Here is a 13557-nt window from a genome sequence, read left to right as displayed (position 1 = left end):
GCACGGTACGATCCTCTGTATATAGAGCACGAACCAGAAGATCAATTGAGTAATCATGAACCTAGCAAGACATTTTAGCAAAGTTATACAAGATTATTTCACTAAGAGTTTGCAGAAAGATTGCAGTAAGTTTTCATTTAAAAATGTACCGGTACTCCAAGTAAAATAGGATTCATACAGCTTAATACACATAGCTTGCAAATTAGTACTGGAGAGTAAACTGAACTAATGAAAAGGTCGGTCCCTAAAGCTGTATTATGGGAGTTGATTTAGTGGAAGAATGAAAACACACATTAAAAGATGCTACACATCTATCTGTATCCAAAGTTGTAGGAAAGTGTGTTTGAGAGGAGGTCTGAGAGCATTTAAAGACTGATTGTGAGACCATGAACACAAAAAGGCAGAAGTAAAGTTCAAGTTAAACTTTGCTGCCTGAATTTTCACGTCCTAATAAGGTCACCTCAGAAGGCCACAACTTCAATTTCTTTTTAAAACTATTAGTTAGAAACCCCAGCTCCTGATGCAACACTTTCCAAATAGTATTTTCTGAAATTAAAAACATTAAGTGTTGTAATAAGGGTTTTTCTGCTCTTTCTGGCAGTGTCTTTCTGGCAATGGAGAAAAATGACTGACAACAGGGGAAGCCGACTCTACCTAGAGTGCTGAAAAATGCAAACCCACTGAAAAAGCAGCATGACCCCCTGCTAATCTTTCCCTTCCAGCTAACGCAAGTGTTGCATGTACCTGAAGCAGGCACAGAGTTTTCAGAGAGAGATGTGATTTTCAAGTGGAAGCTGTCTCTAACTTTGCATGGAACACTTCCCCTCACCCCCAGTCCCTCCCTCCTCAGCTGCCTTCGTTTCCCTGTCCCTTTACTTCCGTCCTCCTCCCCACTTTTAGTCCAACTAGTCCCCCACACCTGTTCAGCACCAACAGCCACCTGCTCCTGCAAAGGAAACCCCCCCAAACAACCCCGCCACCTGGTAAAGCTTTAATATAAAGAATGTTCACAAACCCAGAGCCTGCTTGCCAGAGGTGCTGAGCTGCTGCGGCTCCCAGAGACTTTGAATGAAGTTGTAGGTGCTCAGCTCTTCTGATCACCCCCCCCCCCCCATCACTCGTGCCAGTCCCACCCCTTCTCTTTTGTCACTCCCCATGTTCTAGACTGTCAGGCAACAGCCGCCTCTGGCATCCGCTGGGTGCACACAGACATATGTAACCCTCGAGGGCAGCCAATGGCTAGTGAACTGGGAATTTTAGTCCGGAAAGCATCCTGCATTTGTCCCCCGTCACAGCCCTTTGTTCCTAGGAGTTAAAGAAAGGGGGAAATAAAGAGGAAGGATGGTGGGTCATGGTTTAACCAGGCATCTCTTATGGAGAACGGGAAAGGGGGAGGTGTGAAAGGAAGCAGAGTCTCCTGGCCAGAGCACCACCCTGGGGATAAAACCCAGGTTCTAGTTCCAACTCTCCCCGTCCTTAGCCAAGGTGTTTAACCCACACGGGCCTAGCTGGTTGTTTAGGGTTCGCCTGCAAAGCAGTTGCAGCTCCCCACGTTTGGAAGGGCAGATTATGTAGGATCCCTTCAGACCACTTTTGGTTCCACCTCCACAGCCCAGAAAAAGATCCTAAAGAACAAGCCAAAGCCTGACACCCATGTCCTCAACTTCTCATGCCAAGCTCAAGATCCAAACAGTTCCTTCAACCACCAACCCTAGAGCCACAGCAGTCACCTTCAACACCTCTCCTGGCACAGAGCAACCCAGAGCGCGCACTGGCTGGGCCAGACCAAAGTTCCACGGAGTCAGCATCCCCAAGGCTTTAAGCTGCCCATCCCCGGCGGAAAGGTGGTTACATAGGGTGAAACACCCATGAGAGGTCATGGGAAAAAGGCATTGAGGTAGCAGACAAAGACGGCACCAACTGCATGAACATCTGAAGAGTTCTAGTACAACAGGAAACCACATGGAAGTTACCGCAGGTTCTATGTCAATCACCTTTGCATTGGGTTTCGCACGGGTCTGTTTGATTCTCATGAGGTTTTGTAGCAACAAGACTTGAATACCTGGGAGAAATCGGAAGGATATTTGAGACTTGGCCTTCCATGCCTCACCCAGTGCCACATGGGATTATGGGAGAAATTCATTCTGCTAAAATCAGCAGCAGTGAAACAGTTAACATGGACCTTTAAATCTTCTCTAGGTGTCCAAGTGAACTTCCATTGAGGTGGAGGGGGAAATTCACGCATGTGCTCTAAAGTCCAGAGGCTGGAGCGTCAAGAAGAAAACACGGCCTCAGTTCACACATCATGGTTTCCAAGTTCTTTGCGAACATAAGATGAAATTTAAAATTAAAGACAAAAGCTTCATTGTGAAGTACCTTCCAGCAGATTCTGCAACCATAGAACCCTACGCTATACACAAAGATTGAGCCTCGAGAAAAGAATTGGATGAAGGATTGGAGAAGCATTTGCTGCAGGGTTTTTGCTGCCCTAGGCAAACCATGTGCCTCTTCTAGACTCCTGGGTCTGATTGGCAAGGGTGCTGAGCACCCCCAATTCCCACTGAAAACTAAACTCTAGACTTATCTGGCTGCCCTACCCAACTGCCTGCATCTGTAGGGCTGATACCGAGCAGGAGAAACTCCAGTTTATAACCAAACACATTAAATTCCTCCTGCACTAAGCGTCCCTCTCACTGATGACCATGCAGCAATAATGGAAGACAACTGCTGAACTTGGTAGCATTTCAAGCACTTTAGCCTTCCAGGACACCAGACTGCTGATGAAAAACCAGCTTTGCAGGCGCCATCTTAATGACAGGCCGAATTTCAAAGGCTTGCAAACTATTTCTCTTGCTGCCCCACCCCCTCAATAAAAGGTTGCATCAGAAGGATAGATTTCCATAATTTATAGTATGGGTATTTCACTGGGGAGACTCGCTAATCTGTACTTACAGATACATTTAAGAAAATGCATCCTCCCACAATCCTGTGCCATTTATGACTCTTGGCACAATCCGCAATACTCAGTCTTCAATTAATGGACACCTTAGGGTTCATTATCACACAATTGCTCCCTGTGAACCATGCCAAATGCTGTTTTGGCACAGAGCTTGGAAGATGAATTAGAAGGAAGTCTTCTCGGTAATGCCCTCTCCCCAATTCCCATTCCCATCATCAGTGTTTATGCCCTCCTCCTGCATTTCCCCCCTCCTCTTTCCAAGTGGCTTTTACTATTCCATCTTTCAACGTCTCTCTTGATTCTCTGGAGGTGTATTTAAAGATGCTATATTCTCTTTTCTTCCGGCTCTCAACACGCCTCCGAGTCACTGCTTTACAGATGGGATCTCTTTTAACCCCCGCCCCCCTCGCCAACTCTGCTACAGATGCCTGGGTGTTTGAGAAGGCAGTAGGGTGGACAAAGCTTTATTTAAGTTGTGGGGAATGAACCTCACATAAAAAAGGGATTTCTCGCAAGTGATTCAGCCCAGTCTGGGCTGGTTGCAGCTAGAGAAAGTTTCCCTGCCCATGAGATTCCTGAGAGGGAAGGAGAGGTCGTTCAATGGTTAATGTACGTTGCTATCCCATAATATACATTAATTCCCAGGGACTCAAACTCCTTTTTGTAAGGGAGGACTGCATTGCTCCAATGCCCTGGTGCCGAGGAGCGACACTGCCAGGAGCACAAGCCAAAATATTCCACTTCCTAGCACCGAGGACAAAGTTTTGGGAGAAGAGCAACAGGTTCCGATTATAAAACCAAACTCTGCTAATGCACTAACAAGCAATAACAGTGTTTACGCAGGTGCAGACAAACCTTCTGGATCATTCCTGTTTATAGAAAACTTCCCTTTATTAAAGAGATCTCTCTGGCCATAGGCATTTGCATTTAGAATACCTGACTGTGGAACTCCTTCGTGTCCCATTATTTCAAAAGACACATCCACGTGCCATTAAGAGTTTGACTGGAATTAAGGCTCTCAAGTCAACATAATGGCGTTATCTGAAACCATTAACATGAAATCATTTGGAGCTAAGTTGATGTGATCCGCGCCAGGTATGCAGGCCGAGATGGTGCTCGTTGAGGTAAAAGCAGTTAGCCCACGCTCACGATAGTTACTTTCAGAGGAGAGTGAGCAAACTGAGTAAAGCAGACTAAAAATACTTCACCCACAAGACATCTTGTGGAAATTTTATTATATAGAGTGTAAAATGAAACTGTCAGTCAAATAAAAAGAACACTTTTTTAACATCATGCTCAACATTATCCAATGGCGTTTCTTTATAGTTAGACATTTCAAGCATTATAAGGAAAAAATAAGGAAAGAACCCAAGAACAGTAACTTCAGTACATTTCAAAACGGAATGTCCCGCAGGTCAATTAAAAATGCAAGAAAAAATAGCTTCAATTCCGTTTTTTTCCTTTAAAAATACACTGTTATCTGTACAAGAAACACTACAGTAAACATTGGAAATCATATTATCCCTTTTATTAAATCAAAATTATTTAGCGCATACTGTGGTTAATACTAGATTCATTTATTTCTCTAGGTAATTTGACAAATATTAGATAAGAAAATATTTAAAAAGAAAAATGAAAAAAGCAAAAAAACACCTTGGAATTAAAAAATAGTTACTACTTTTTATATGGTTTAATGTTCCACAGTGTTTGTTAAAGGTACTAATAGCAGATTCATTTTAATATTAAAAATAACAGTATTTATATTTCTGAGAGCATAGAGGAAGGGTTTTTTTGTTTTTTTTTTTTAAACAAGCTTGGAGGTCTTAGATACATAAATGCAACCAGCAATGGAGACATGAAAAAATGTATTGCTAAAAAAATTAACACATTTTTATATTATCCTTTAGAACTCTAGAAATTATACAAACCCTACAAAATACCTCCCGCCCCCCACTTGCCTGACAGCAAAACAGTAAGTGTCTCAATACAGAATTCACATAATTAATTAATTACAATACATACCATAGTTCAGTTTTTTAAAAAATGCAATAAAATCAAAGACAGCCAAGATACAAGAAATTAGAAGTAAAACATTTAATGAATTTACATATTTAAGAATATTTAAATACTGTTTAAAATTTTTTTTTTTTTAGGATTTGTTACATACCACCTAAGACTTCCAAGCCACTCTTTCTGTTGCAACAGAAAAGATTGAAAACTAAAGAAAAAAAAAAAAACACACAAAAAACCACATGTTGAAATGTCACAGCTCTGGGGTGCGTTTTGGTGCCTGTAATTCTCTGGCTTCTTTCCAAAAAGAATCCCGGAGTTTTTACAAATTTGGAAACAAAAAATTACCAGCATGTCCATAAGTTTAGTACATTACTAATTGTTCCTGATTCTTAGAAAAGTTCAGTTTAGATTATCCTACAACTAGTGTTTCACAAACAAACAGAAAAGTCTTCATCAAAATGTTGCAAATCTAGAAACCTCTGTTACAAAAAGGTTTTCTTCCACAATGATTCCAAGAAAAAAAATTGCCACAAGGACATTGTTCTACTGCTCCTGCATAGAAAGAGAAAGAAACAAAGTCAACTTAGGCCTACACTTAAATCTTATACGGACAGCTTTGTCAGGCAAGGCTAACACCCCACCCCCACCCCCTGGACCAACATAGCTATGTCAGCAAAACGTGAGTATAGACGCAGCTATGCCTACAGACAACTGCTTCTGTTGGCATAGCTACTGTCATTCAGGGAGTTGGGCCTGTCAGCATACTCAGTCTACGCTGGGGGTTTATGCCAACCTAGGCTCTGTAGTGTAGACACAGCCTTACTCAGCAGCAAGTTCTAAAGTGATCTCCAGAAAACGCCTGCCCATTCTAACAAACGAGGATATGTACCACACAGGGATACCTGAGAAGTAAGTCTCTGCAAGAACTCAGCCATAATACCTCTTATCCCTGAGCTTTCTTCCTGGGAGTCCATGCCCCTCAAAGAACTTTATTTCTTTCTCCACAGGCCCAGGCTTTTCAACAGAAGACTGGAAGGGGACTCCCTTTAGTACTACTTCCAGATCAGCTAGAAGGTAATTTAATTACACTAAATATTCCCTCCCACGGCATTTCCAGCAAGTCTGGGACCAGAGTGAGTATGCAGGTTCCTGCAGAACAGTGGGCTGCACCATCAGTAATTTTATGGCCAAACGTTTGTCTCTCTAGGAATTTGAGTTTCAGTGCTGAAGAAAGGTGCCGGACAGCCATACCCACGAATTATCCACAGACAATGGCAGTGCAAGCTTTTCTACACTGCCTATGAGTGGGCTTCTACCCACACCTGGGGTGTAGGAGGGTAAAGTCTGGGCCTTAACATCTTTCTTTCCCTAATAGTGCAAACAGAAGCACCGAGAGAGGCAGGACCTGCCCACTAGTCAATTAACAGACCAGCAAGTCATTTCACACTTGTTACCATGCACCCATCATATGCTAGTAACTACAGCTGGTAAAAGACATCCAAGGGAGCAATTTTCATTAAATTTTTAATTCAGATTGACAAAAAGTGGGTTGAAGTTTGATGAAAATCTTCATGAAAGTTTTGTTAGATTTTTCAGCTGGCCATAGAGCTGGTAGAAAAATTATGACATTCCAATAAAGAAAGGAGGAAGTATTAGTTGAAAAACACAACTTTCACAAACTAGTAATAACTTTTGGGCTCTGCTGGGCTCTATTAAAACCAGTGACTCAGTGGTGAAGGGCTCTGCAACCCATTACCAAGCCAGTAAGTAATCTAGCTCTTTAACTTGGATTTTAATATGGAGTGCTGTTTTTAAAGTATCAGCCATCTTCACAACTTGCATGTGGGAGGTGCATATACACATCTCGCCAAATGTTCACCTTAGCAAGTCTAACTTTGCAGGCAACAGCTACTCCTGACCAAAGAAGCTTTGATGGTGGGATCCAAAATGAATCCCACTCAACCTTCAACTGGAAAGTTGGCAACTGAACTGCAGGGCTTGAGTGACAGATAAGGTAGATATGGAATTAGCTACCATACATGCACAGTACAATCACTTTTCCAGTGATGTGTTTTCCCGTTAGGACATTAGAACTGCAGGCCAGTTTTTCTGAAGCATTTGTGTATATTTGCAAACCCCTAACCCAGGCACAAGGATACCCAACATGCATGAAAGTCAAAGTCTGCATGTGGACGTGACCCTGCAAATTGGATGTGCACCTTGTGCAAGGCTGGGCCATCCATTGAGCTCTGAAATGCAGAGATCTTGGTAGCATGTGGATTGTGATGCAAGCGCCCACGAAAGCCAGTCAGCTCAGTTAGGTATTAAGCTTCCCATGAAGAGGCACAGTGGGTTGCAGTTAGCTGATTTCCCCTCTTCTTTCGTTGTGTCTCAGGCATCAAGGCAGCTTTACTGCCTATGCCCATGGTGGGGTCTTCACCACACTGGGGTAAATGCTAAGCTACACTAGCTCCTCCGAAGAGCAGCAGCAGCGGAGCTCGGTGGACACAAATACAGACCTGGCTGTGAGCCTGAGCTTGCCCTAGTGTCTGTCCATAGTAGGCAGCCTGCTGTCTGTAATACTCCGCCCACGCCATTGTGTAGTCCGGCTGGGAACTTGCCTGAGAAGCAGCACTGGCAGCGTGACCTGGATGACGAAAAGGGAACAGGTAGTCGAGCACCAGCGAGAGCAAGCAAACAAACCTACACTTACGATATTGTTTTATAAAGTTTCAATACAGCAGACATCTGAAAATACAGCAGCAGCAACCTGCCATTTGGACAGAACAGGACACGTTTTAAGCAGATTGCAGGTTATTAGTTGGTGCGGCACTTTGAAAGCATAACAATTATTCCCATTGTTCAGGGACACTTGGCTTTGAAATTCTGCTTTGTTCATCCTTTGAGTCCTCCAGGTGAGGACCATCCAATAGCTCCAGAAGCTAGGGCATGGAAGATGCCAGAGTGGCATTCCTCTGAAATGTCAACGAGAAGACACCCCATCCCCGCAACTCCTCAGTCACCAAAGTATAGAGCTTTTCCTGTATCTCGGAGAGCAAGTTCCACCCGCCTTCAGGCCTTTTGCCAGTTCTTGTTCTGCTCAGGCACGGGTACATGTGCAAACATTTTCCTAAGACAGACCAACTTCTTGAGGCGCACCTGAAAGGGAACAAACAGTCCACTGTGGACTGCAGTTCACTGGCCTCACCTTGCCCTGAGACAGTGCAGTAACGAGCAAGACTTAAAGCTTTCTGTGGGAGAACTACAAGCACCCTCACCAACAGGAGGGCCCAAAAAGGGATTTGTAAGGGAATGGGACCTTATAATGCAAGGGAGTGGAGACAAGTTAGTGGATTAGAGCTAACTCTGTTTATAACAAGAGTTTATTCATCTCCAGCAGCCCTGTTTCACTCACTCTGTTTTTTGTAATACTCCTCCCACGCCTTGCTGTAATCAGGCTGGCTGTTCTGCTGCTGGCTCTGTTGGCCTGTGCAAAGAGGACAACAACGGGCATGTCAATAAGGAACAGATGACAAGTCTCTAGCTAGAGACATCTCCCCAGACAGCTCCTGGCTCTAAGTCTACTGCCCATGCCTTCAACATTCCTCTTCACGCCTTGCTACAACAGGTGGGATTCTTCGCTTGGGAAGAGCCATTTTAAAGAGTAAGGGTGCCTGAGTTGTCCCCATTTAAATCCTTTCCTCAGGGAGCAGCACACTAGTCTCCTACCTGTGGTGACCAGCTGAAGCCAAATTGACTTTGCTGGACAAATACTTAGCCAGCATTGCAAGCCATCCTATGACATAACCGGCAACCTCTGGAGAATGTTTACTAGCTGGTACTACAGGAGAACTGAAGGGCACTGGCAGAACCATGATGGAGGAGGAAGACTGAACAGCACTGGCCTGCGCCAGTGAGCAAGACTGCCTGTGTCCTTGGCAGTTAAATTCACATTCAAAAGAGGGAGACCTGGGATGGGAAAAAAGTGTGTACATCCCTGGTTGACAACCCAGTCTCTGCTAAGCCAAGCTCCTATGACAGAGCGCCCAAGGAACCAGCTTGAGATCACTATGCTGTTCTTTATGTTCATCTCAGAAGGGATTCTGAGGGGCTAGAATAGCCCCTGCTCGTTCGGTGACAGCACACTGCATCCACACACAACAGCTATCCCATGCACCTCCCAGGTGCTGGGCACGTCAGCCGGTTGCAGTACTTGGGATGCAGTCTTTAGCTCAGCGTTAACGCAGCCTGCGCAGCCTACCCTGGCTTTGTCGAAGCATGGCAAGGGAGCTGCGAGCTCTGTGGCAAGACCAACACTGGCCCACAACGCTGGGCCTTGCATGTGGAAGCTATCCAAAAGACCTGCTTCCAGCAACACTGATGCACACTATGGAGCCGGTTATTCTCGAAGTCCCAGAACACACCGGTGTCACCCTAGTTGTAAGGCATATGCTGGCAATGGATGCAGACTGTTTTAGAAAACTGTGCTGCTGCGCAGGCACACGAAAGCTTGTCTCTCTGGCCAACGGAAGTCAGTCCAATAGAAGATTTTACCTCACCCCTGCCTGGTCTCTCACAAGAGAGCCAATCATTTCATAAAGCATTTCTGCAGCCACTTCTCTACTGAGAGCACATGCACCCTTTGAAAAGAGTCAAACAATCAGCATGTCTAAGCTTCAGCTAGGGGAGAGGCCATCCAGCTGGGCCCAGGGCACCCCCCCTTACCCATACCATTACGGTTAATGCACAGGACCTGCAGAATCACGTGGCAGACTAACTAAAGAGCAATATAGACAACGTACTAGTTAGAGACACAGCAAGGAAAGCCTGGCGGACTAAAATGCGTAAGCGCTACACGAAAGCCAGTGCATGCATTAGACTGGTGGGTGAGGATGGGAGGCACAAAGAAAATAAAAAAATGGAAGCATGCTCTTCCTGGTGATCTAACTGCCTTCACTCTCCATACGCAATCCTGGGTGCTGCCCTGCACTGCAACACAGGCTGAAGAGAGCTTTGAAGTGGCAGGGGCTGGGGGGGGGAAGGGTGAACATAATACACTGGAAGTGTGAAGTGGGTGGAGGAAACAGGGCAGCAGTGTCCTGTCCAGGGGCATAAAAGCGGGTTAAAAGACTTGACCAAAGCTACAAGTCAAGACCTTTTCTTGCAGAGGTCAGGGCTGCCTTGACTGTCCACCTGCTAATGCCAACAAAGGACCTCCTTCAATGCCTTTTCTTCTAGGAGAATTACAGTCCGCAGTGGGCTGAAAGGACACGCCGCTAAATACATTTCACGGCAAAATGTTTTACCCGGCCAGTTAATTTATTTAAGATGGGGGAGAAGTAATTAAAATCTAAATACATGTGTAGGGTTGGGGGGTCTGCTCCTCCTCTCACAAAGGGGGCTGTGCTGGTGAAAGGGAAGAGGGGGGACATTCTAGAATTTGCTCTTGGGAAGTCTGTTCTGAAAAGTGATTCATCTGGCTCTTTGACAATGCTAATGAGACCATGGAAACCAGGCTGCGACACTTGCTTTAGAAGAGGCTGGGAAGGAAATGGTCAGAAACGGATTTTAGAGAAACTTTTGTGTGTAAAAACAAGAAGATGATGTAGGAGACAGGTATTTACCTAGTTTCTTATAATAATCCTCCCACGCCTTGGTGAACTCCACCTGGCCTGACTGGGTACCATTGTGATCTGCAGCAGGAGAAGAAAGCAGTGAGGTCTGCTTAAAGCACAGCATTATCTTGTCTGTCCTCTCTCTTTACCAAGACTGCCTTCAGAGTGGGCCCGGCTATAAATGGGAACATGGAGGGTTCTAAGCAGATACGGAACGGAACAGCCGACATTCCCACCAGGTTTAATAGCCGTGATGCAAGACACCTGACCCAGAGCATGGCAGGGGCGGTACGGACCCCAGCCGGTAAAGGGTTTGCCCAAGGGGTTACAGTTTGGAGCCCCAGGACGCATTTGGGGGATGGGAGGGGGAGGGGGCGTACTTTTTCATCTGTGTCTGGCTTGGTGTGTGTGCCATTGTGACATCTGCATGCAAACAGGCCCCAAATCTGATCAGGGGCTGGTGGCAGGGTGGCCAATGAACAGCCTTCACTTATTCCATCGGCTCATAGCCCAACTCTGCTGACCTTCACAGCATGGTGCAAAGCCCATCTCTCTTCTTAAACCTTTGCTTGAGGAAGGGTGGGCTATGTCTAGGAGGGTTATTTTAGGAGAGGATTTTTCCTTTGTAAATAATTGCTCTTGGACAGCAAAGTTTGCACAGATTTTTTTGGTGGTGAACGACTCCCCTTGTTCTCATGCAAAATATTAAAAATAAAACGACACCCCAGATAACTTAACATGTGCACACTCTGAGGCAAATACAGCAAAGTTTCATAATGCAAAAGGACGCACACCCAAAGCCTTTTTACATGAAAGCAAAGATAAGAGCCTGGAGTGTGCAGGCATGGTGAGGAAGCCTGCCTGACAGCTCTGATCCCAGGACGGGGAGTCAAGATATTAACGGTACCCGTCCCTGCTTCATTCAAGCAATGTTAGCAGAGTTCTACTAACGGCTTTCCCCATGCAGGAAAGAGTGTATTGTGGACATGGCGTTTGATCTTTAAGTCAGAAAGTTATGATGGAGTTTCTAAAACCCAGGACAGGCTGCCCTCCCAGACTCAAAGCAAACTGAAAACAATTGCAAGTAGCATATTTCTGGTGTTGCAGCGTAAAGGTAGCAGGAACACATTAGTGACCATTAGCACCGTGCTATAATGCTACCTGGGGAAGGAGTACGTTTGGGTGCTTGCATCACTTTACTACTTTGAGCTATCTGAACCACATATCCAATGTAATTATTTACAGTTCAATGCTTCCTAGACTGTATGTTCTTTGGGGCACAGACTGTGTCTTTGAAATTGTCTGTACAGAGATTAGGACAATGGGCCCCTGTTCCCAATTGGGGCCCCTTTCTGCTATTGTAGCATATATATTAGAAATGTTAAGTTAATAATGCACTATGGCAGGGGATTTCCAGGAACAAGACGCAGAATATTCAGAGCTATGGTTTCCATGGCACCAAATTTTAGTCTCTGATCTTGGAAATACGGATACAGCTGCACTTATCACCGTGCAGCACTCCAGGCGGTATGTAGAGCTGAAGTGTTGCATCTTGAGAAGGTCTGTTAGCAGGCAGCAACCAGTTTTCAGATTCTTATTTCTAAACCAAACGTAACACTTAAAAAGACACCTGCCATTCCTAAGAAGTTTGAAAGGCTTATTTTTAAAACGTAAGTTATTCAAGTATTTAAAAATGTACAGAAAGTTCTCTTAGCACCTGAAATACCCCATATCATCCCAACACAGGTGAAGAGAATTGTATCAAGTTTCTGAACAGATTCACCTTTTGGCTGAGGGAAGGCATAAGGAGTTTCTGAAAGAAGTAGCCTCTTGGTCTGAAAGTTTAGGCCTCTTAAGAGTTACTTAAAGTGAAACCATCTCTACCAGAAGAGAAAAGTATTAACTTTGGGACTGCTGACAAACTGAAGTTAGTGTTTGCATGAAACGACTGCTCCATGTATTACAGTGACAAGTAGGAGAATGGCATTGCTGGAGCCACCTAAACTAAGGTGGGTCTGTTGTTCTCCCCCCTATCTGAACAGGTTGGAGGGTTTAAACAATCAGGGGGTGAAACGCCTGGCTCGGAGCAATAGCTACTCGAAGCAGGCACCTCGGCAGCCCAGTAGCCTCAGCAAGCAAACAGCTGCAGATCTGCTTTTCTGGGCTGGTGAATGGAGTGAAGGAGAGAAGTTTTGGAACTCTGACCAACAATGAATATGTACAACTATATGTAATTTACTTTTAGCCATGTGACCAACTTGTCCTGTTTAACCGGTAAGGCATTGACTAATTCCCAGCATTTAACAGCTTGAGTGCTGGTCAGTACTTACACCCTTGCAGGGACATGCTATTCCAGTAAAAGTGTGTGTGTGTGGGTGTACGCGTGTGTGTTGTGTCACAGGGAGGTGAAACTAGGATGGAGCAAATCCTACCCTCTTCACCCTTCACCATCCAGCCCCCTCTCCTCTCCATTCATTCATTGCTCCCAGAATCTCAATCTTTCCTTCAGGCTGAGAAACAAGTGGTGAGGGCAGCTCACATCAGGAGAGCAGGGGAGTAGCAAAGAGAATCAGGACAGTCAGGAGCAGAAAGGAGGTGGGCTGCTAATGACGGGCTGTGTGGCTAGTGAGAGAGAATGGTGCTGTCCAGTGCTCAAATGGGGAAGGCAGGAGGGGAGAGAGTCTAGAGAGGTGGGAAGGGTCTTGTTAGGGGGGAGCAGAAAGGGAGTCCAAGCTCCTGCAGGAAAGAGGGGTGGACGCTTAAAACAAGCAGCTAACAGCAAAGAGTGATTTATAACAGGTTCTCTGCGCGCCTTCAATTTATGTTACACTAGTATAATCAGGAGCATTGATCCCTTACTCCAGGTGCACCTGCATGCACTTAATTGTATAACTTCTACCATCTTCCATACGAGTGGTCTCACGAGACCTGCAGCTGCGTACCTGTGTGGAGTACAGATTAACTTTTGAC

General features: G+C 45.1%; 1 protein-coding gene across 18 annotated transcripts in view; it reads right to left on the bottom strand.

The window, feature by feature from the left end:
* Positions 1-4177: 4177 nt before the first annotated feature.
* FUBP3 (far upstream element binding protein 3) overlaps positions 4178-13557 on the bottom strand; it is a 57164-nt gene continuing 47784 nt past the window's right edge. For 12 of the 18 annotated variants that reach the window (XM_039506446.1, XM_039506448.1, XM_039506449.1 and 9 more), the window contains 4 exons: positions 10597-10665; positions 8388-8459; positions 7492-7619; positions 4178-5524 (listed from right to left, as the gene is read on the bottom strand). In XM_039506446.1, coding sequence (XP_039362380.1) covers positions 5516-5524; positions 7492-7619; positions 8388-8459; positions 10597-10665 — 278 coding nt within the window. In that variant the 3' untranslated portion in view covers positions 4178-5515. The remainder of the gene's footprint in view (positions 5525-7491; positions 7620-8387; positions 8460-10596; positions 10666-13557) is intronic. The other 6 variants (XM_039506457.1, XM_039506462.1, XM_039506464.1 and 3 more) reach the window with 3 other exon arrangements.

This window comes from Mauremys reevesii, linkage group 19, assembly GCF_016161935.1.
Source record: "Mauremys reevesii isolate NIE-2019 linkage group 19, ASM1616193v1, whole genome shotgun sequence".
NCBI classification, from domain to species: Eukaryota; Metazoa; Chordata; order Testudines; family Geoemydidae; genus Mauremys; species Mauremys reevesii.
The sequence above is the reverse complement of the archived record's forward strand: the minus strand, read 5'-3'. Positions and strand labels throughout refer to the sequence as shown.